The 23412-nt window shown below is 41.0% G+C and overlaps 2 protein-coding genes across 3 annotated transcripts in view; both read right to left on the bottom strand.

Annotated features, from left to right (window-relative positions):
- Positions 1 to 23412, bottom strand: part of TRIM9 (tripartite motif containing 9) — a 118745-nt gene that overhangs the window by 55608 nt on the left and 39725 nt on the right. For both annotated transcript variants that reach the window (XM_005894550.3, XM_014477856.2), the window contains exon 2: positions 601 to 696. In XM_005894550.3, coding sequence (XP_005894612.1) covers positions 601 to 696 — 96 coding nt within the window. The remainder of the gene's footprint in view (positions 1 to 600; positions 697 to 23412) is intronic.
- LOC102267219 (GTP-binding protein Rheb) lies at positions 9498 to 10563 on the bottom strand. The gene has a single exon (XM_005894549.3). It carries the CDS (start codon positions 10472 to 10474, stop codon positions 9920 to 9922), a length of 555 nt encoding a protein of 184 aa, XP_005894611.1. The 5' UTR covers positions 10475 to 10563; the 3' UTR covers positions 9498 to 9919.

Here is a 23412-nt window from a genome sequence, read left to right as displayed (position 1 = left end):
TCTCAAATGCCAAGTGATTTGTTGGTTACTGTGTCCACATAAAGCAATCTGAAATTATAGTTACCATGGAATCATGGTTGAAAAATATTTAAGTATCTAGGTAGAGGAGAAGCATTATTATGGGATAGGAAGGAAGGAAAGAAAGACATAAAAAAGAGAAAATGTGACCTGTTTGTTACTATTAGATAAGATATAATTTTTGCAAGGTGCTTTGGGAACATATAGATTCAGAAAACTCAACAATAATGACTGAATCCACAATGAAATAGACATCTTTCTGAATGCATGGCAGCAAAGAATTAGGAGCTCAGTGTGGAAGATGGGAACCTCTTGGAAACTGGGGTTATGTCCTTGGCTTGTTGGGGAAATGTAACCGTCTTGAGAAGGGGTATATTTGAAGTTGGTCTGTATGTGTGTTTGCATATATTAGAACAGAAAGAGCAGAAAAAAAAATATGTAGGAAATTTCCTAGGAAACATAAAAATAAAAGATAAGACAAGTAAACACCCACCTCCCCCCCCACCCCCCGCCGCCACATCCCAGGTACACAGTTACATCTTAGCACATGGCTTTGCTTTCTGCCTTGGTTGCTGCCAATACCTGGATCTGCTGGACCATGTTGCGCAGCTGTACCAGGAACTCCTTGGCTTCTTTGGCCCTGTCTGACAGCCCGTTCAGTGCCTGGGAGAGCTGGCTCTGCAGAGACAAAGAAGGAAACCATAGAGTTCTCATTGCAGGAGGCAGCCATACAGGGTGGTTTTCATCCAAGAGCCCTCGCCCTTTCAGATTCCTCTTGTCTCAGCTGGGCCACTGAGCCAACACCTGTAACCTGAAGATTCTGGAAATAGCAGCATCCCTACTCCTTCTAGAGGCCCTGAGGAGTGTTTCCTCTGAGGCAGTGAAAACTTCTGGCCGCTATAGTCAAAGGCCCTTACCAGCTGGTATCTTCCTAGAAGCCCCTCATCTTATTAATTACTTAATTAATTCAATAATGGTTTATTTAACTTTAAATAAAAAAAAAATAGTGATTCAGGTGATCTGATACTTATCAACACTATTTAGCCCAAAGTGCTACTGGGACGAAAGCAGAAAAAATGAAGAGTTAACAGGTTGAGGGAAGGAAGGGTGAGAGCACCTGTGATGCCCGGGGTCACTTATATGTAATGGTGAATTCAAAGGGCAGGATGAGGCTCCTTCTCATCAACCTTCTCCCAAGCACATCTTCCTTCTCCCAAGCACAGCCCACCCCAGCTCCTCTCCACACTAGCCTCCTAAAGCAAGGTATACTTTCTTCTTCCTTTCCACACCGCACAGGGGACCCACAGCTGCTTGATGAGATCTAAGTGGAAGCTGGCTGGAGGCTGGAGGGCTGAGAAAGCTTCTGCTTTTCTGCTAACATGGGACCAGTGAGGCTGGTGCAGCCTCTTCCCTTTTCCTCCCAACTTTATGGCAGATGCTTTGGAACTCTCAAGAAGCGAAGATCAACATGGGAAGGGAGGATGGTGAAAGGAGACAGTGCCAGGTTCCATCAGCGTCTTTTAGCATCTGAACCAACACTTGAAGTGTCCTACCACAGGCCTCTTGTTATGTGGGGGACAAGTTACCTCCTACAGTTTAATCCTTATACAGGAGCTCACCATTACTTGCAGTCATTACCACTGTACTTGATACAAAATCCTTCCCCTAGCAGCTGGGGCAACATCCCTCCTGGAAATTGCAAACTCCTTTCCCCACATCACCTTCTTTGAAAACTAATGCCTTTTCTCCTCCTTGCTAACACGATGCGTTATCCACTCATCTTTTTAGTAAAAGGGTGGAATCATAAAATTGTATTTCTTGGTCATGTCGTGGTTTTTTGCTTATATGTGCATGACTAAATAGGAAGTCAGTCATTGAATCTCTTTAAAAATGTGCATGCTGCATGCCACTGTGGGGTGGGAGAGCACAGGCTTCAGAAGGGTTCAGATACTGTCCTTCCCTAAGCATGACCTTGAGAAAGTGACCTCTGTCAGAGTTACTCAATGGAAAAAGTGGGAAAAATAATGTTTAGTGGTTGGATTATCGTGAGGGCTGATTACATTCATCAATGTGACGGCTCCTGCTAACAAAGAATCATGGTAAGGGAAACCACTCCAAACTCATAAATGGTGCCAGTGACTGGCTGTTCATATCTCACACATAGCTCTACCTCATCCATAAATAAGAATACTATGGTTTTTGGTGCTGTGAGCATTGCATGAGGTACTGTATATAAGCCCAGAACCCTGCTGGGACATGGTGCATGCTTAATAAATGTTGGCTGTTATTAACTCTTATTCATTTGTTCCTTCCTGCCCATAACCCTCTGTGGACTGACTAGGGTGGGATTTGCAGGGCAGATTCCTGGAACAGGATCTGTTGGAGGATACCCTTCATTGCTTGTACTTTGATTGAGGTACTCAGACTCCAGGAGTCTAAACCAAGACAGCCTAGGAAGAAAAGGAACAAAGTGAGCTTACAGTTGCTGAAAGGGCTACTCAGTAATTGAATATTAGGTCCCAGCTGCACAATGTGCCGTGCTGTGCTTAGTCAGGTCTGACTCTTTGCAATCCCATGGACTGTAGCCCACCAGACTCCTCTGTCCATGGGGATTCTCCAAGCAAGAATACTGGACTGGGTTGCCATGCCCTCCTCCAGGGGATCTTGCCAACCCAGGGATTGAACCCAGATCTCCTGCACTGCAAGCTGATTCTTTTATCATCTGAGCCACAAAGGAAGCCCACGAATACTGGAGTGGTTATCCCTTCTCCAGGGGATTTTCCTGACCCAAGAATTGAACTGGGGTCTCCTGCACTGCAGATCGGAGAAGGCAATGGCAACCCACTCCAGTACTCTTGCCTGGAAAATCCCATGGATGGAGGGGCCTGGTGGGCTGCAGTCCATGGGGTTGCTAGGAGTCTGACACAACTGAGCGACTTCACTTTGACTTTTCACTTTCATGCATTGGAGAAGGAAATGGCAACCCACTCCAGTGTTCTTGCCTGGAGAATCCCAGGGACCGGGGAGCCTGGTGGGCTGCTGTCTATGGGGTTGCACAGAGTCAGACACGACTGAAGCGACTTAGCAGCAGCAGCAGCACTGCAGATGGATTCTTTACCAGTAGAGCTACCAGGGAAGCCCCAGCTACACTATAACTTGGGGTAAAAATTTTCTTCTCAAGAACTTTTTCAGGAGCCCAAGGGATGAAGAGAGTCTCATTTGGAACAGAGGGCAATAGAATGACAATCATGTTCTAAAGGAGACATAATGTTATTGTGACTTTAGAATTCACTTTCCCTCTTTTCCTGAATGAGTCAGAGTTTGCTGGGCTACCACAGTTTTCTTCTCCCTTTATTGTAACCTATGTCTTAGTTATCACATTTGGAGGTTTGAGTAGAGAAGTCAAATTCATTCAACTGCACAAAATTAGAGCCACCTGGTTTCTTATAGTCCAGCCTTGGAATTCAAGGCATCTGTATAATATAAGTTAGACCTGATGCCCAATAAGAATTGTTGATCAGGTGCTGGTACATATGTAGAAAAAAATTATACTATAGTAGACAAAGAGTGCTGGCCTCACCTACTCCCTGGGTTTTATAGCAAAGCAGTATGTAAACTGCAAAACTCAATTTATTTTCAGATTTCCTCCCTTTGTGTCTATATTCAGGCCTTCTTCCTGGCTAATGATTGTTCTGGTATTTGATCTGCATTATAAGATAAATATCTAGAAACTTTTCTCTTAAGCTTTGCCACCTTGTAGAAATGGAGCAGCAGACAATAAAAAATCCTGGAAACTATTTCTCACTAGAAAATGCTCTTCTAAGGATTTATATGTGTATTGCTTTTATAGGACAGTCTTTTGATCATGTTTATAAGCCACATCTGATGTAAAAGAACATTATTATTTATTTGTTTCTCAGTAGCATTCAAATTCCTACTCTATGCTAACAGAGATGTTCTGTACTCAGGACCACAGAGCAGTCCTGTAAATTTATACCAGAACACAGAAGATGCAAATATTTAGTGTGTGTTTTTGGCTGTATATGTAGCCATCAGTAATGCCTAAGCAATAACATTCTGGTGTCTTGGATATTTGTTTTCTGATATACTGAAAAGGTATCATGATCAGAAAGTGAATGGGAGTGGGAAAATGATTTAGGCAAAGAAGCACTGACAGATTTCCAGTCCAGAGCTCTGAGCATGCTTGGAATAACCAAGATCGCCCAGAAAGATGGCAAGTTGTTCCGAGCTTGGAGGAGAGAAACAAAGAACTCCACCCCTTCCCTCCTTCTCTCCTGCTTTCCCCTTCCAACTTCTCCTCTGACTGGCTAGCCTAGCCTCCCAAAGGAGTATATGTTAAAAGAGATTGGAGCTCAACCTGGGAGCCCCTGTGGAGCACGTCTCAGAACCACAATCACTTAGGCTCAGGAAACAGGTAATGAATTCAGTGCATGTGCCCAGCTGCCAAGCTTTCCCAGACAGAAAACCATGTCTTCTTTCCTTTTCCTGCCGTGAACATTATTCATGTCATTTCCCCCCTCAGTTTATTAATACTATGAATACTGGATGGAGACAAATTAGAACAAATGAAAGGAAACTTCCTAGCTGTCTAGGATCTGAAACTACAGGCACGAGATGGGTCACAAAGAGTCAATCAAGAATCATACAAAATAGGTGAGGTGGCAGACACACAAAGGCAGCTTGGTGGCCCCCAAAACAACCTTGCTCCTTCCCTGGGCAGCTCCGACACAGCGCACCCTGCTGCAGACTGTGGCCTAGCCTCCTGCTTCCTGGGTACCAAGGTCAACACAAAACACAAAAATGAGGATCAATACAATGCTATTCTGAAGGAAAGTACTCCCTCCTAGAAAATAACAATTCTTCTTGAAGAATACTGATTTTTGAGTCTTACTACATTATTGATATTATATAATTAAAAAGTAAAAACAAGAAACTCAAATGTTGTCAACATATAGGTCATTTCTTAAATACCAGGGATCTTGATGAGTGCTTTTAACAGATGTCCTATTCAACTCCAATCACTCCCCTGCCAGTTTGCAGAGGCTCAGAGGTCTGGATACTCCTGAGTTAGGGTTTTGCCACTCACATATGGAAGAGCCAGAACCCCATGGTTGGAGACTGGCTGGGACCCTCTTGCCTTGATTTGAGAACAATTCCGAAAGGTCATCCCAGCTCCAGAACTCCTTGCAGGAATTGGCTGAGGCCCTGCAGGTCAACTCCTCCCTCTGCTCAGTTCTGGTCATCTCACTTCCTTGTAGATGGATCTATGGAGACCACTGAGCAACTAACTATCGCTATTCAGCTCTCCAAATCTGTGTCCAAGGCATCCCATCTGATAAACAATTTTCTAGCCTTCAGTTTCTTCATCTGCAATATGTGGTTAATAGCAGTATCTGTATCATAGGATGGGGGAGATTGGTGAGACTTATGTACTATATAAAGTTCTATACAACACATGGCATATTGTAAGCATTTAATAAGTAGTAAGTTTTTACAATGAGAATTATGTTAAAATACACATACATAAGTCATTAAAATATTTAGTCATGTCACATGTCCCAGTTTGGGGTTTGGTCAATTACAGTTATCCAGACAGCAGGGAATATTGTAGCATCCACAGTTGTTTGTTCCCTGCCCATCCTTGCCATAGGCCTTGGAGGACCTCCTGTAGATGGAGCATGTGTCCTGCATGTGTCCCTGCCATGTCACCCTTGGCCATGTGATTTACTTTAACCTGAAGAGGCCTTGTGAATTTCTGCCAGCTTTTTTCCTCTTCCTCTTTGTCACACAGACCCAGGGGTACACTGATGAACTGGCCCTCATAAAACAAAAACAAAAGAATTTTGATTGGTAGTGTCTGCCAATTCCCATGGTTCATATACATAGTTGATTTTAGGTCACCAACATGGCATCACTGAACATAGCTGGGGAGAGATGTGCATCATCAACTCTTTAGAGCTGGGGCTGTTATGAGCCAGGTCAGAATGCCACAGGGCACATCCCATATGGTGGCTGGGGGCCTTAGAAAGAAGATATGTAGAATGGAACTTGAGACTATTTCCCATGATATAATATGAGCAAGAAATCAATCTTTGGTTTATAAGCCACTGAGATTTGGGGACTTGTTTGTTATTGCAGCAAAACTAACTAATACAGATAGCAATGATAATTTTCCATTCATGATTTTAATTTAATCAACCTCCCATTTTACCATGGACCAGTCACAGTGATTCATGCCAGGAAAATGATGATAAAGGAGACAAAATCCCTCCTTCAAGGAACTGTCACTGCATTGCAAATACCACCATTCTGATCTTAATAATATCACATTTAAAGGTTCTCTCCCATAGGCTTTCTAATGAAGCAGAGGAAGACTAGAATATTCTAACGACTAACAACAGAAATGTAGCCTTTTCACTTATAAGGGAAAATGAAAAGCGTCTGCTTTCCTAGCAAGACTCAGCCAGTTCTGGCCAGAGTTTGAATTTCAGAGATAATCTACACGGACTCTATCCACCAAACTTCAAATATTTCTCCATCTTAGACAGAAAACTCTCAAAATGGAGATGCAAATCAACATGGCAGGTTTTTTTCAGCAATGAAATAGAGGAGCCATTTCTTGCCTCAGAGCAGAGCAAAATAAACTGTTGCCTCACCCCAGTGTTCATAGTTTCTTGGTGGAAATTGATTTGCCACATCTCTATGGTTTTTGCTTAGAGTGCTGGAAGCTGTGAAAGAATTCATGCAGCGACTGCTGTGACTGAAGGCTTGAAACTTTAATCAAGTGGCAGGCACACAGGCTGGAAGGTCAACACCACTCTGCTCATGGCTGAGCACGCCTTTCTGTGGATACTCTAACCCGCCACAGGCGTGTTGTCAGGCAGTTACTAGGTATTTACACCCGAGGATCAAAAATACGCCTTCCTTGGGCTAAGTCTTTGTGCAAATATTGGATTTTACATCCTGGAGATGGATTATAGGACAGCTCTCCTTTGTGTGTGTGTTGCCTTTGCTCCTAGGTAAATTCTAGGGCCCCAAACAGCAGACTCTGAGCCCTTTTCTAGAAAGCTGTATGGATCCCCCAGCTGTCTTCACATTCATTCTGTTCTGCTGTGTTCTTCTAAGTGGTGTTACAGCATTCTGCTTTGTCTGATGCTACCAGGGAACAGCTGAAGCAAAACAGAATGAGATCTATAAGTTTTCAGTTCTTAATAGTATTTAAATGTTCCAGATAGAAACTCTCAGTTCTACAATAAGGACTTTTCACTAAACAGTTTAAAACATGGTCTTAGAAATATATATGAAAAGGTAAAAAAAAAATCACTAAACTATTTTTCATATAGAAATGCTTTGTGCTTTTCAGAGACTGAATTGTTAGGTGCTCAAAAGAGGAATGACTTATTCTTTCAAGTTTCTTGGCAAGAGTAAGACTTTTATTTAAGAAATAACTTTTCCCACCTTATTTTAAAGGCAGAACATGTTCATTTCACAAAAATAAGAAAAAAAGAAAAATCAGAAAATTAAGAGACTTAGAAGAAGAAAAGGAAAACTTCAGTCTCACCAGAGACACACTACTTATTAATAGCCTTGATAATGAACTCTTGATGTTTATCTTTTAAAATTTTATACTCTCATAATCAAATATGTATGTCTCCATACAGTGTATATCAACAAAATGGACATCAGGTCATATACTCAACTGATGTCTTGAAATCTGTCCTTTTCATTTAATATGATATAAATATTTTTCCATCTGACTAAGTACTCTATTGCATATCTGACTAATAGCTGCTGCTGACACTAATCGCTAAAAAACACAAAACACTTTGGTAACATTTACTACATGGCAGGTAAAGCTTTATACATCTTAACTCATCTTTTTTAACAAAACAGCCCAGCAAAGGTAGATACTATTATTATTCATATTTTTTATAGGTGAGAGAATGAAGGCAAGGGAGGTTAATTGTCCAATGTCATAAAGTTGCTAAGAAGCAGAGCAGGGATTCAAACTCAGGAAGCCTGCAGTCAGAATCTGTGCTATTCACTGATAAACTGTAGGATAACCCAGGGTGGAGGTACATCACAATTTATTTAAAGAATCTCCTATTTTAGCATACTTAGTTTGTTTCCATCTTGTTGCAAAGGGCTAAATGAAATTCAAACAGGAAATATGTGAATACATTCTTGATTATCCCCATTTCCAAAAGTGAAACTGCTTGATCTGCAAACTTTCCTAGAGAGTTTTAAAAATCATGTTATCAAAATGTCCCTTTATATAATCATCTAACTTACATTCCTGCTGAAGGTGATATATAGGCAGATATTCTTGCCTATATATTTCACTCCAAATATATCATTTGTATTTACCTTTGTAATCTGGTAGGCAAATAATGGAATCTCATTTTTTTAATCTGCATTTTAAAATTACCAGGATGGATGGGTGAGTTTTTTTTTTTTTTTCCTTAAAAAGCTTCTTATTGATATTTTCCTACTTAAGGTGTAAGTTCCCACCGGTATTATTTGTGAATCCTTTAGTAGAGGTCCTAACCTATGGGGTGCTACCTAAGTATGTATTACATAAACTAGTTTCTTTCCACTGCTGATGACTACACAAGGCTGGCCTCACTGCACATATTTGCTTACCCAGAAAGCCTTAGGGATCCAAAACTGGACAGTGATCTGGAAAATCCAGGTGGTCCATTGAATAGGAAGTGAAATCATAGATTGTTATTAATAACTTGAGTAGATTATGGTCAGAATGTCTGATTCATAAGATCTCTACTGTTTTACATGTATAATTATTATTTTGTGGACAGATACAAGTACATGATAGCTTCTGATAAACAGGCAATGAGCGTAAGAGAAGAATATATTCTCTTTTTGTGGGAGAGAATATATATAATACAAAAATGATATGTATAATATAAAAATTTGCAACATATTTGTAAACACAATTTAACTTGTTAATTGCATTATTCAGATATCCTAAATTTTTGTTATTTGTCTACTTGACTTACAATATTCTAAAACAAACAAGTAATCAAATTTCCTGCAAAGATTGTCTTTGATCCCATTCTCCTTTAGTATTGCTTTCTGTATTTGTGGCTCTGTTGTTTGTTAAATAATATTTATACCTTTTAACATTAGAGCTTATCCTTCTATGTTTCACTTAGTTCTTTTGATCTTGAATTCCATTTCATCTGATATTGCTATATTTATACCCTCCTCTCTCTCTCATACAACTTTGCTCTTCTTTTATTTCAAAACTATATTTGTTTTTAACTCAATCTGATTTTTTTTTCACTGTCATTGGGGAATTTGAGCTATTTACATTTATTGTATTCATTGATATAGTTGGCTTTATTCCACCAACATTATTTATATTTCTGTTTGTTATAATCTATTTTTCCTTTTTAAAAAATTTGTGGCTTTATCACATTTCTTTTAATATCTTTTTTTTTAAGGTTTGCAGCTATTTTATTTACAAGTATACATTTAACACAATGAAATAAACACTGATATATTGAAGCCTAGTTAATAGTAGTGTAACAATATGTATCATTTGAATGATTACATTATTTTAAACAACAAACTACACTGAAAAATTAATGCGATAAAATTCTTGGTCATAATATTATTAAGAAATACAATATATAAATTGAAAATATGATTGCTCAAAATTTGAAAATGGAAGTGAACTCATTTGGACAGAGTCAGAGTTGAACATAATCTGAAAGGAGGGGGTGAGGGAGAATCTCTGACCCAAATGAAATCTTTCAGGTTAACAGAAGAGAAACGAAGCAGTTTATCGTAAAGGATGACGGGCAGTTGGCTTCCCTAGGCGGGACTGGGCCCCAGCATCCCCGGTTCTGCAGGAGAATCACATCACCGAGCAGGAAGACTTTCCTTGTGAAGCGGCCCCATCGATTTTTTCTGCCTCCAAAATTATCCTTCTAAAAACATCAACAGCAGTCTGATTTTCTTTAGCAGATGATTCCAAAAACGCTGCGTTCCAAGACTCTGCTAACGCTTTCCCTTCTTCATAACTAATCACCCTTTCCATATGTAGGTCTTTCTTATTCCCAACCAACATAATAGGTATCTGTACTTTCCCCACCATATCCAACAATTTGCCATGGATAACTTTGATCACTTCAAAGCTTTTGATTGATGTAACAGAATACACAAGAATATAGCCATTAATATCTATGGAGTATGTCTGAGGAAAGATGGAATATTCATCCTGCCCAGCTGTGTCCACAAGTTGAAGATGATACTCCTGTCCATTTACTGTGATCAATTTTGTGAAAGTATTTTCTATGGTTGGATCGTAGGAGTCAACAAATTGGCCTTCAACATACTGAATCGTCAACGAGGATTTCCCCACAGACCGGTAGCCCAGGATCGCGATCTTCCGGGACTTGGACTGCGGCATCTTAGCGGCCTCCTCAGCCCCGGGTCAATCACATCAACCGCGGCGGCGGCGGCTCCTGCGCTGCGATCGATCGGCGGCGGCCGCGCAGGGGCACAGCGGCATCCAGGGGCGGGGCCTCTTTTAATATCTTAATCCCACTCACCAATTACTTTGGATGGTTTGCTGTGCTTTTCCATGTTACCTTCCCATCTTGTCATCACATGTCAACCTATATTTGTCCATTACTGAGTCAAAATTAACTAATAACTTTGATTCACCTTTCCTACTACAGTCCCCCAAATGCTTCGCTTAATGTATCTCTCATAAAATTAAGAAATGCCATTCTAAAACCCCTTGGATGAAACTGATAATTGAAACTGAATTTATAAATTATATAGATATTAAGGAGACACAGTTTATGAAAATATATTACATTTAAAAATATGATTATTTGGAAGAGGTAGGAAACCCTAATAATACTCGTTTTAACAAGGTTCCTACTAGAAATATTATTCTTAGATGGAACTTGGAAAACCAGCAACATTTTTTCCCTTCTCCCTATTCTGACCTCCTAGACCCAGAATAGAATCTTTTCCATCTCTAATACACTTTCAAAGGTAAGTCACAGTGGTGGCCAGACCATAAAAGAAAGAAAAGGCTTTTTTTGCACGTAAGTGCTTATATAAGGATGGCTTGGGCAGCTGTTCTTATGTTCTGAACATTCAATTTCAGTGTCTTTTTTCGCTAGTATTACGAGTTGCATGGGAGGATACAGCAGTCTCTATCTCTTTTTAAAAGGTTTTTTTTTTTTTTTGGTACAGCATCAAAGAATAGCTAAGCTAAGCAAACCTATAAATGAGGTTGAAGTCACAAGTTTTCTTTAAATGTTACTGGTAAACAAATACACCTGATGGCATTCCATCTACTCCTCAGCCTTTGTGACCCTTTGGGAGGAATAAAAGCCACCCTGTGTCATCTATACCACTGAGCAGCATTGGGGAATGTTCACTCCAGGGGATTACCTGTACCTCGTAGTGTCACTGAGAGCAGGGCTCGAGCACCAGATTCCAGGTGAGCTGGTTCAATCTGTGGATATCAATCCTATTTCTTGATGTTGTAGGCAGAATCGTGGCTCCCTGAATGTCCACACCCAAATCCTTGAAACCTGGGTTATCTTATCTCACACGGCAAAAGGAACTCGGCAGACAGGATTAAGGACCTTGATTCTAAGAGATCATTCTGGATTATCTTGCTGAACCAGCCTAATCACACAAGGCCTAAAAAGTAGAGGATCTTCTGGGCTACAGTCAATGAGAGAGTTGTGACTATAGAAGAATCAGGTGTACCTTTCTACTTCAACCCGTTATGATCATCAGTTTATAAGTACCCTGAAGTCTCAGCGCCCCTGAACTTTTACTTATCTTGGAAAATCTACATTTCCCAGTGGGGTCATTGGGAGGTTGGGAAATGTTAATCACAGTATCTGAATTTTTATTCTGACCATAGGACCCCATGACAACATTGAGGCAGATATTAACATAGCTTCTTTAAAAAGCTTCTTTAGAAAAAAGGGCACATAAGGAGAGACCACTGCACATCCACTGGAATGACAAAACTAGGTGCTGGTGAGGGTGGGAGCCTCACACATGCTAGTGAGAGTTACAATGGCAAAACCACCTGGGAAAACCGATGCTTTCCAGGAAAGTTAAATATACAGCTACCCGACATGACAGCATATGTCCACAAAAAAAACTTCGATAAAAATGTTCATAGCAGCTTTATTTATAACAGCCTCAAGTTGGAAACTGCCCAAATGTCTATCAACAGTAACATGGATAAATAAATTCTGTATATTCATACAATAGAACACTGCTTAGCAATGAATATTCAAGCTAATGATATACATGAAACATAAATGAGTTTTAAAACATTATGTTGATTAAAAGAAGTGAGACAAAAAGATACATATTGTTATTTATGCAAAGTTCAAGAACAGAAAGAACTAATCTATGATGATGGAAGTCAGGAAAATGGTGACCTTGGTAGGTAGGAAGATTGGAGAAGTGTTTTGTGAAATTCTCTGAGGGAAGACTATGTTTTATATTTTGATCTGGGTGCTAGATATACACACACACACACACATATATATTAATAGGTGTAAAATTTATAAATATAAATAAATATAAAAATTCATTGAGCTATAAATTTAAGGTTTGTATATTTTACTGGAGACATTTTATACTTTTTATTTTAAAATGAATTTTTTCCCCAAGGATAAATACTTCTTGTATATAATTAATCTGTTTACTAAGACCCCATGATGTGGGATAACATTTTTTTTCCTAAAAAAAATTTAGTTTTTTTTCAGATGACCTTATTTGTTTTTCAACTGAATCTCTGAATTTAAATAGACACCTGTCAAATCCTCAAGAATCTTATAACTGACTACTAAAAATATTTCACTCAATATTGGGAGCTGTTGCTGCCTTGGATGAAGACTGTCATCTCTCAGCCTTGCCTCTGACCATGTTGTCACTTCTCTTCTGTTGCAGATACCCAGCAGCACCTGAAATCTAGTCACATGGCATCCACTAACTCTGGTGTGTATTTCACTCACAATGGTGCCACTTTAATTTAAAAGATGTATCTGGTTTGATAGTAAGGTCCTACTGTATAGCACAGGGAACTAAATTTTGATAGCTCCTCTGATAAATCATAATGGAAAAGACTGTAAAAAGGAATATATATATATGTATAATTGAATCACTTTGCTGTACAGCACAAATTAACACAACTGTACTTCAGTAAAAAATAAAAAGATGTGTCTGGTTGAAGGTCCTTTAAGAGGAAACGTGTGCCTAATCTGAAATGTGGTAATTTCTTAGAGGGAGCAGGAATGACGGGCTATGGAGCAAAAAATGGAACGGCTTACACCATCTCTGTTGGTATCTCCACCAACCCTCAGAAATGTTCTGTCCTTTTAGGAAGGCACAAATACCGTAAAGCTTGAAATACACATGCTCTTTATGGTCAACTTATGATGCCATAAGTTTGTAGGAATAAGAACTTGTGAACAGACATGCTTGGTTTGACTATGAGTTTGAGATGCACACAATCCTTTCATTTTGATGACAAATCCACATATTACTTCTCTGACAGTCTTAACATTTAACTTATAAAGCTTAAATATAAAGAAATTGAATTACCCTTAACATAACTACTATGGCTTCAGTTATTCTGGAACAAATAAAACACAATCTTACTGGTCTAATAAATGATCCTCGTCATTGGCAAGAGAGAAACTCTTTGGGTTATCTTAAATAGCTTCTAAAACATACTTTGGTTGCTTCCCCCCAGTACGGAAAGTACTTTGTTAGGATCCAGTATAGGTCAATTTTCCATCCAAAGTAAAATCAATAGTGATCATCGATACTGTTCAGAAAAATAGTTTTAAGCCATGTCTGATTTCTTTTCACCCTTTTCCTCGGCATCTTTGTCAATCCATCTCCAGGCAAGTGAATTGAAGCTCCAGCCTAGTGAAATGGGAATGGTTTCCATGACAACAGATTTTTGCTCTGCTAGTTAGAATCTAAGATTTGACTCCCATAGAAATAAATCTCACTATGGGAACTGGTTGATTTTATAAACGACTAAATAACTGTGCAATCATTTCCAAAGAAAAGCCTGTTAAAAGCAGTTAAAAGCTTGGGTGAGCAAGGGTGGGTTATGTGAGGTGACTGCTGAATCTGCCACTGGCATCACACAGACAGAGCAACGTGCACGGAAAAACCTATTCAGAGCTGCAGTTTGCTCCATTCTGTACCCGCCAAGTGTGGGCTGCACAGCCTGGCCCTCCTGTGAATTTCAATGATGTTTTCATCTGAGGTAGAGGGAACAGATTTGAGAGCACCTCACAGTAAATGACATGTGTTCACCCCCAAATGTCTTTCCTCTTTTTCCCAGAAACTATTAGTTCCTTGAAAAGAAGAGATTTCCAGAGCTGTTCTTAAGTATGATATGGATTTAATTGCTTATTATCTATTTCTCTGTTAAAAATCAGATGCTGCTTTTGTCTAAGAATATGCTTTTCTCTTTTACTGTGATTTCCCCTTAGTAATATCATTTTATCAATTAAAAATAACTTAATATATTACTTATTATATATATTAGAAATATAAAGAAACATTCTCAGGTTTTTAATTTTCATTTCAATACTTAACATGACATTATGTGTTTCAAATAAGGTTTTATAAACATATTTCCTAATAACGTTTATACAAATCATAATGGTTAATTCTGATTTGTAAGTAAAATTATTATCAATCTCATTAGTCGCTCAGTCTTGTCTGATTCTTTGTGACCCTCAGACTCCTCTGTCCAAGGGATTTTTCAGCCAAGAATACTGGAGTGGGTTGCCATTTTCCTCCTCCAGGGGACTATCCTGACCTAGGGATCAAACTCATGTCTCCTGTTGCAGGAGGATTCTTTACCTGCTGAGCCATGGGGGAGGCACTATATAATTAACAAAGTGAATTTCATTCCTGAGCCCCCTAAGCCACATTTCCTTCTGAACAAAGGGACTAACTGCTGGAGCAGCAAGTTCTGTTGGAGTGAGGTGGTGTCCTCAGCATAGAACTGAAGAGGGAATGGGTATGTGGCTTTGAATAAGGATGCTGATTGTTCAAGACTGCAATGAGAACCCTCTGCAGAGTGAGAATTTGATAGCTTAATCAACCCCTCTCTCCCCAGCCTGTGATGCAGGCTGGTTTTCAAACGCCATTGAAAGTATCCTATAGCAACTCCTCAGTGCCCCACCTTGTCACTGTCCCTACCCAGCAGAAGACAGTGATGGCTAAATCTGGTAAAGTCTGCCTCAATGTGTTGTGTATCTTCTTTGTCCCCCTAGCCTACCCCTGATGCCACAACTTCTCCTTTCTCCTCTGAAAGCCAGGAAGGATCAGACACCAGTCTGATCCTTAAGAGTGATCGGCCAAATACCCTATTATCCTTTCATTGAAATTCATTCACATTAAAATTTTATCTAAACTAAAGATTTCCATTTTAAATTTTTTATTTCTGGTTGTCAAATGAACTACTTTGTAGTTTAGGAAATTTTTGGTAATGTTGAGAAAAGTGGGAATAATTTTGGTGAGCAAAAGGGACCTTGACATTAGTTTTACAGATGTGCTTGGCCACAAAGGCAAACCTGAAATGATCTTTATAGGATAAAATTTCTCTCCTCCCATCCCTCCCATTGGACAACTTCCTCCTTAGGGTGAGTGCAGCTCTCTGAGGCCTTTGGAGGCCTGTTCCTATGGCAGGTACAGATGGAGAAACTGGTGTCCCTTCATCTTGAACCTTTCCCAGGAGCTGAGACTGCTCTGCTACAGTCCTGCCTGCTTCTTCCAGACCTGGCCTTAACCTTCTCAGGGTGAACACAGGGCTAGCCTCCTCCTCTGCCACTTAAGTTATGTAAATATCACACCTATATATTCCTGGCACAAAACATTTAGCTCATTGTTAATAAGGTTAATGGCTTAACTTGCTTATATGAGGTCCCAACATGCATGCATTATATCTCCTATAATGTTTCTATCTCTGAATTTCTAAGAATGTGATTACTTAAGATTTCCCAGGTGGCTCAAGTGGTAAAGAACCTACCTGCAAAACAGGAGACACAGGAGATACAGATTCAATCCCTGAGTTGGGAAGATCCCTTGGAGGAGGGCATGGAAACCCACTCCAGTATTCTTGCCTAGGAAATCCCATGGACAGAGGAGCTTGGTGGGCTGCAGTCCTTGGGGTCGCAAAGAGTTGGACACAACTTAGTGACTAAGCACACACACGCCTGAGACTGCACACCTCAGGTGGGACTTGAACCCAAGCTGAGTTCTGGATGGGACTCAAACCCACTGCCTTTTAATTGATATCACATACCTGGTCTCAGGACTTAATGAAGATAAGATTCTTTATGTCTCAGTAAAGAAAGAATTCAGATGTCATTACAGAATGTCCCATAAAAAATCAGTTTTATGGGAATTGTCCTGTTAATGTCTTCTATATAGAATATCATCTTCTGCCTATTTCCAGTTATATATTTAAAATGACAGAACTCCAGTATGCTGATGGCTAATAGATTTAAGTATGGAGAGAGGAGAGGTATTGGGGAAGAAAGAAATCAGAGGGAGTAGAAAATGTGGTCTCAAAAAAAAAAAAAAAAAAAAAAGAAAGAAAATGTGGTTTCATGGGCAGAGCACAGCAGAGACATCAAACTGATGGCAGGGGTATCCAAGAGGGGAAGGCAGAGAATGGTGGGGCCAATGGAGAGAAGAGAAAGGTTAAAGCTTTGTGGAGAAAAGATAGAGAACAAGCTAGAATCAAAACACCAGACCATCTGGGGCCATGCTGAAACGCTTGTTAACTCATAAGCTCTCTTGGCCAATTCCATCTATAGCAGTTTTATGAGAAATTTGGGCAGGAAAGCAAATATTAAGATTTATACCTTTTATCTGTTTTTATTAGATGTGCATACAGAATTAATAGAACTCCAACTACTTCTATGACTGCTTTTCAGTTCTCTGCTTGTAGAATGAAACTGAGAAGAGGTGGTGGCTCTGAAATGTGTCAAGGAAGGTAGAATGACATTCTCTAGAATTCCCTTCCCTGGACGTCCAGTTAGAGTGGGCCACAGGGAGATCTTTGAGGGAGATTTGGAAGAGGGAGGGAACTGTCATTTCATAATATTAGCACAGTGAATATGTAGCTCTGCCAAGTTGGATTCCCCAGTCATTGCACATTAAGAGCTTTTCAGGGTTCAACTGGATGTCTGGCAGCTTACGGAAGGATCATCACATAGGCTGTCCCTGCCGTGTGAATGTCTGACTGCAGAGGTCAGGTTGGATACCACGCCTGTCCTGAGAATTCTCAGCTCACAGACTTTACAGACAGGGGTCATGTGCAGTGTGACAGCCCAGGAAGAGTCACTAGTGCTCTTCCCCAGTGAGAATCACAGCGGGGTGCTGAGTGTGTCTTCCCCCATATTTTTAAGCTATCTTCTCAACAGAGCACTGATAAGACAGTTCACACATTTGTCTGTCTGCCTGTCCATCCATCAAATCCTTCTATTCAGTGTGTCCTATGTCAAGGTCATTGGTTAGTTAGTAAGGACACAAACACCAACATGACCCCAGACTCTTCCCTGGAGAAGCTGGTGATCTAGGATAGTGGCAGTGAAGTGAAGTGAAAGTCACTCAGTTGTGTCCGAGTCTTTGCAACCCCATGGACTGACTATATAGTCCATGGAATTCTCCAGGCCAGAATACTGGAGTTGGTAGCCAGTCCCTTCTCCAGGGGATCTTCCCAACCCAGGGATCGAACCCAGGTCTCCCTCATTGCAGGTGGATTCTTTGCCAGCTGAGCCACCAGGGTAGCCCCTAGGACAGGGGGCAGGCATGCAAACTTACATGAATGCCAAAAAATGTTATGGTGCTGTGAGCGGTGTACCATGGACTTAACAGAATGCAGCGCTTGGTTCTCCTGTGGCAGGTGTGGGTTAAGAGAGCACCAGGAGGTAAAAGCTCAAGAGTGTAGCATTCCCAGCAAGCAGGGCTGTGGAGGGGTAAGACGGCCTGGTTTGATTGGGAACTGTGAGTTGCTCAGCATGGCTGTAGCACAGCAGTTAGGAGACGTGTTCCAGAGATGTCTTGATGTTTTTTCTCTGCTTTCTGTAGAAGCAGAGCTATCCCTGCTCATGTTGTTGCTAAATTTCTTAAATGAGTAAGCATAGGCATTTCTTGATTTTATTCTGCTGGCTTTCAGAAAAGTTCTGAAGTCTCATCTCCCTAGCAATACAATTTCTCTTGAACTCAGTAATACGTAAGGCAAGCTGTCCTTTAAAATGCATTATAAGATTTCCCTGGTGGTCCAGTGGTTGAGAATCTGCCTGCCAATTCAGGGGATACAGGGTCAATCCCTGGTCCATGAAAATCCCACATGCCATGAGGCAACCAGGCCCATGGGCAACAACTTCCGGGCCTGCGCACTGGGACTCGCCAGCCACAACTACCAAGCCTGCGCGCTGCAACAACTGACGCTTACGCATGCGAGAGCCTGAGCTCTGCAACAAGAGGAGCCACTGCAGTAAGAAGCCCCTGCGCTGCAATGACAGTAGACCCGGCAGACCAGCATAGCCAAAAAAAAAAAAAAAAAAATTATTTTAAATCCATTACAGAATCCTATTTACCCTTAAGTTTTAACTGTTTGATATATCATCATTAAGGCAATGCTCCACTATTTCAGAAAGCCTCAAGGATTATTGATTTTGGCACCATCAACCAACAAAGGCAAAGAAGGGCTGGGCTGGACTCTTGAATTCACAAATCACACCAAACTCTACCTAGTTTAGCTAAGTACTATGATAGGCTTTTCTTATTCTTTCATCAAGATTGAAAAGATTGATTATACTGGGTCTCATTGTGACTTAGCAGTTAGCAGGTATACATGTTGTGGAGTCCTGCCCTTCCTAATTCTCCCAGACACGCTCATTACAGTGCTGCCAACACTGGTCAGAACAACTTGGGAATGGCCTTCAGGAAGAGGTAATATCCCTTTGTTTTTTTCATTCATGTGTGTGTTTTGCTCATTCAACACACATATACACAGAGTAGCACTTACTCTAGGGTAGACACTGTTCTGTCTATTGGAGACAGCTGGTGAACAAAATGAGTTACTGCCCTCATAGAATTCATATACTGCTGAGAGCAAAAGAACAAAGCTCTATATCTGTATCTAATATATGACATTATATATATGGTCCGTCTAGTCAAGGCTATGGTTTTTCTGGTGGTCATGTATGGATGTGAGAGTTGGACTGTAAAGAAAGTTTAGTGCTGAAGAAATGATGCTTTTGAACTGTGATGTTGGAGAAGACTCTTGAGAGTCCCTTGGACTGCAAGGAGATCCAACCAGTCCAGCCTAAAGGAGATCAGTCCTGGGTGTTCATTGGAAGGACTGATGTTGGAGGTGAAACTTCAATACTTTGGCCACCTGATGTGAAGAGCTAACTCATTTGAAAAGACCCTGATGCTGGGAAAGATTGAGGGTGAGAGGAGAAGGGGAGGACAGAGGATGAGATGGCTGGATGGCATCACCAACTCAATGGAGATGAGTTTGGGTAAACTCTGGGAGTTGGTGATGGATAGGAAGGCCTGGCATGCTGCAGTCCATGGGGTCCCAAAGAGTCGGACACGACTGAGCAACTTAACTGAACTGAGTTGATGGTCTCCATCTCTTTCTACCCATCTATCCATCCACCCAGCTACCCATCTATCTCTCTACCCATGATGTCAGGTGGTGACAAGAGCCTTGAATAAAAACAAAGTGAGGTAGCGAGGACAGAGAGAAAGTGAGTTTGTCCATGGGCAAGCAGTGAGGACTCACAGGGAGAGCCTTTCTCAGAAGGTGCCCTTTCAGTAGAAACCTGAATAAAACACGAAAGCAAATCAGGTGACTATCTCAGAGAAAACTGATCCATGCAGAGGGAATGTGCTTAGTAGGTTTGAGAAGTGGCAAAAAGGATGAGTGTGGGGGTCGGATAGGGGTTCACAGGGAAGGGCTTGGTCACATAAGGCTTTAAAAGTAAGGAATTCTTGAAAGTAACTGATGGAAAGCCATTAGACAAATTGATATTACCTGATTTATCAATTACATAAAATAGTTATTATAACCACAGGAAATTCTCCCCACGGAAGACTGTATTTTCCAAAGATGGCCATATCTATATATTTGTCTTCCTAGATGTACTTCTAACAGCGTGACCCACCAAGGGAAGTGGTCTATGTTCACTCTCCTTAGGTTGGAGAGGGTCTTGGGATTGTCCTAGTCACTGGAGTATGACAGAGGGAACTTATATACCTTCCAAGGCTAGGTCATAAAGAGGATAAAGCTTCCTTCTGTGTGGTTTCCAATCTCTCTCTCTCTCTCTCTCCCCTTTCCTCCCTTGCTCTCTCCATGGATAATCACCATAGGAACTCACCTGCCAGGCTGTGAGGAAGCCCAGACCACTTTGAGAAGCTGATGCTGAGAGGCTTCCTGAAAACAACCAGCCATATGAGTAAGCCTCCTGGGATAGCATTCTCCAAACCTGCACAAGCCTTCAGATGACTTTGACATCAGTTAACATGTGACTGCAACCTCACGAGAGACCCTGAGCCAGAATCACCAAGCCAAGCCACTCCTAATTCCTGACCCATAGAAACTGCAAGAGATGATGAATTGTTTTTAGTCACTAAGGGGTGTCACTAAGGGCTAGATCATGTAGGGCTTTGTAGGTCATCATAAAGAGCCTGGATTTAGTTCTAAGCCTGATGGAAAGTCATTGGAGAGTTTTTAGTAAGGAAATGATAGGCTCTGATTTACAAGCTTCAATAACTATTATCATAACCAGATAACTACAGGAAACCCTCTTTGTCTCTGAACATTATATCTATCTTTTCTCCTTCTTCCTACCTCTTCACCTCATCTCTCTTACTCAGTTTCTCCTTAATGTCCCTCTCCCTTGCTGTTGCTCCTTTCCTTTCTCTCCATTACTCACATTCCTTCCCTCCGTGGCCTCCTCAGTGCCACTCAGAGGAGCTGCGATTTAGCCAAACCACTGCTCTGGAGCAAGTAGTGAAGAAGAATTTGGCGTGGGTGAGGTGAAGGCAGGCAGGGCTTACCTGGCAGGCCTCTGCTGCACATCGAGGTTGAGATTCTTACACAAAACACCCAGGAAAAGATGCAGTCACCTAACTTGCCAGTGTGGGTGTAATTAGCAGAGGAGTATAGTGCAAATAGCTAAATCATACTAAATTTGGACTTTAGTGAAGTGTAAATGTAGGATCGCTGAAGAAAAGATGGAGCAATCAAACAATCCATACTTTTTATACAACAGGCACAATGATCCAGCTACTGAATTCTACTAATACCTTATCTGGCTTGTCATTAAATTAATTCTCTCAGCATATATTTCCTCCAAATCATTAGGTGGAAAAAAGACCTATAAATGTTGTAAAGCAAATTGCCAACTTTCTAACACTTGAGGAGACCCTTTGCAAATAACAAAAGGGCCAAGGTTTATAAGAAAGACTAAGAATTGCTTTTTAGTTAATAAAGACTCTTTAAAACCTTTTTTACACCCTGTTGTGTGTCTGCTGGAATTCCTCTTCTCAGGGGAATTAAATTTGATCAACAGCCCAGTCCCTTAGTGTTTTAGCTATCGTTGTTATTAGCAACATTTAATTTGTGTTTAATCCCTATGGGTTTGATTTTGAATGGGAAGGAGACAGTGATTCTGTTACCTGAAGCAGCACAATCTGACATCTCATCACTCTTAAATTGATATGAGTCCTTGTTTTCAAAGTAGAGTTTTGATGTAGGCACAGAGGTTGCCAAGATTCTCTAATTCAGTTTAGCTACTGTCACTATGCACTCAGTCTATTACTTAAGCAGATTCCTCTTCAACCCTCATTTTTGCTTCCAGATACAGACATCATTGGCTATAAATCTCTAAGTTTTGAGAGTTAGGGTTTGGCAGTCACATCACTTTATTATCTACCTGCAATGCAGGAGACCCCAGTTTGATTCCTGGGTCTGGAAGATCCACTGGAGAAGGGATAGGCTACCCGCTCCAGTATTCTTGGGGTTCCCTTGTAGCTCACCTGGTAAAGAATCCACCTGCAATGCAGGAGACCTGGGTTCGATCCCTGGGTTGGGAAGATCCCCTGGAGAAGGGAAAGGCTAATCACTCCAGTATTCTGGCCTGGAGAATTCCATGGACTGTTTAGTCCATGGGGTCACAAAGAGTCGGAGGTGACTGAGCGACTTTCACTTTCCCTTTCCCTGATGGCTCAGCCGGTAAAGAATCCGGCTGCATTGCAGGAGACGTAGGAGATGTGGGTTCAATCCCTTGGTCAGGAAGATCCCCCAGAGGAGGAAATGGCAACCCATTCCAGTATTCTTGCCTGAAAAATCCCATGGACAGAGGAGCCTGGTGGGCTACTGTCCAAAGGGTCGCAGAGAGTCAGTCACAACTGAGTGACTTAAACACACACATCACTTTATTAGTGCACAATATAAACGCCATGGGCTTCCCTGATGGGTCAGATGCAAAGAATCCACTGCCAAAGTAGGAGATATGGATTTGATCCCTGGGATAAGAAGATCCCCTGGAGAAGGAAATGGGAATCCACTCCAGTATTCCTGCCTAGAGAGTCTCATGGACAGAGGAGTCTGGCAGTCTACAGTCCATGGAGTCACAAAAAGACTGACACGACTTAGCGATTAAACAACAGCAACAATAAACCCCTAACTTCTCCCTGACACTGATGGAGAGAACATGTCATTTATCTGTAGACTAAACAAACCAACAAAAAACTCAGAATTGAAAAAAATCTTGAAAAATATTTTGCACAAAGCACTGTTATTGCATATGTATGAAATGTTTTATTAATGATATTAAGATGAACTTTATTTTAGGTATTCTCACAGTATTTATCGGAGAAGGCAATGGCACCCCACTCCAGTACTCTTGCCTGGAAAATCCGATGGATGGAGGAGCCTGGTAGGCTGCAGTCCATGGGGTCGCTAAGAGTCGGACACGACTGAGCAACTTCACTTTTCACTTTTCACTTTCATGCATTGGAGAAGGAAATGGCAACCCACTCCAGTGTTCCTGCCTGGAGAATCCCAGGGTTGGGGGAGCCTGGTGGGCTGCCGTCTCTGGGTAGCACAGAGTTGGACATGACTGAAGCGACTTAGCAGCAGCAGCACAGTATTTATCAGACTCTTAAGGGCTCCAAGGTGAGTCAAGTTGTCAAGCCCATTTCTTCCCAAAGTCCTGAGGGGAATCCTCTGTTTCTTTCTGGTAATATCTTTTAAAGAGCTTAGTCTTTATGGAGGTGTGTGTGTGTGTGTGTGGTGGG

Source organism: Bos mutus, chromosome 10 (assembly GCF_027580195.1).
Source record: "Bos mutus isolate GX-2022 chromosome 10, NWIPB_WYAK_1.1, whole genome shotgun sequence".
NCBI classification, from domain to species: domain Eukaryota; kingdom Metazoa; phylum Chordata; class Mammalia; order Artiodactyla; family Bovidae; genus Bos; species Bos mutus.
Note: the sequence above shows the minus strand (reverse complement) of the source record. Positions and strands in the feature narration are given on the sequence as shown.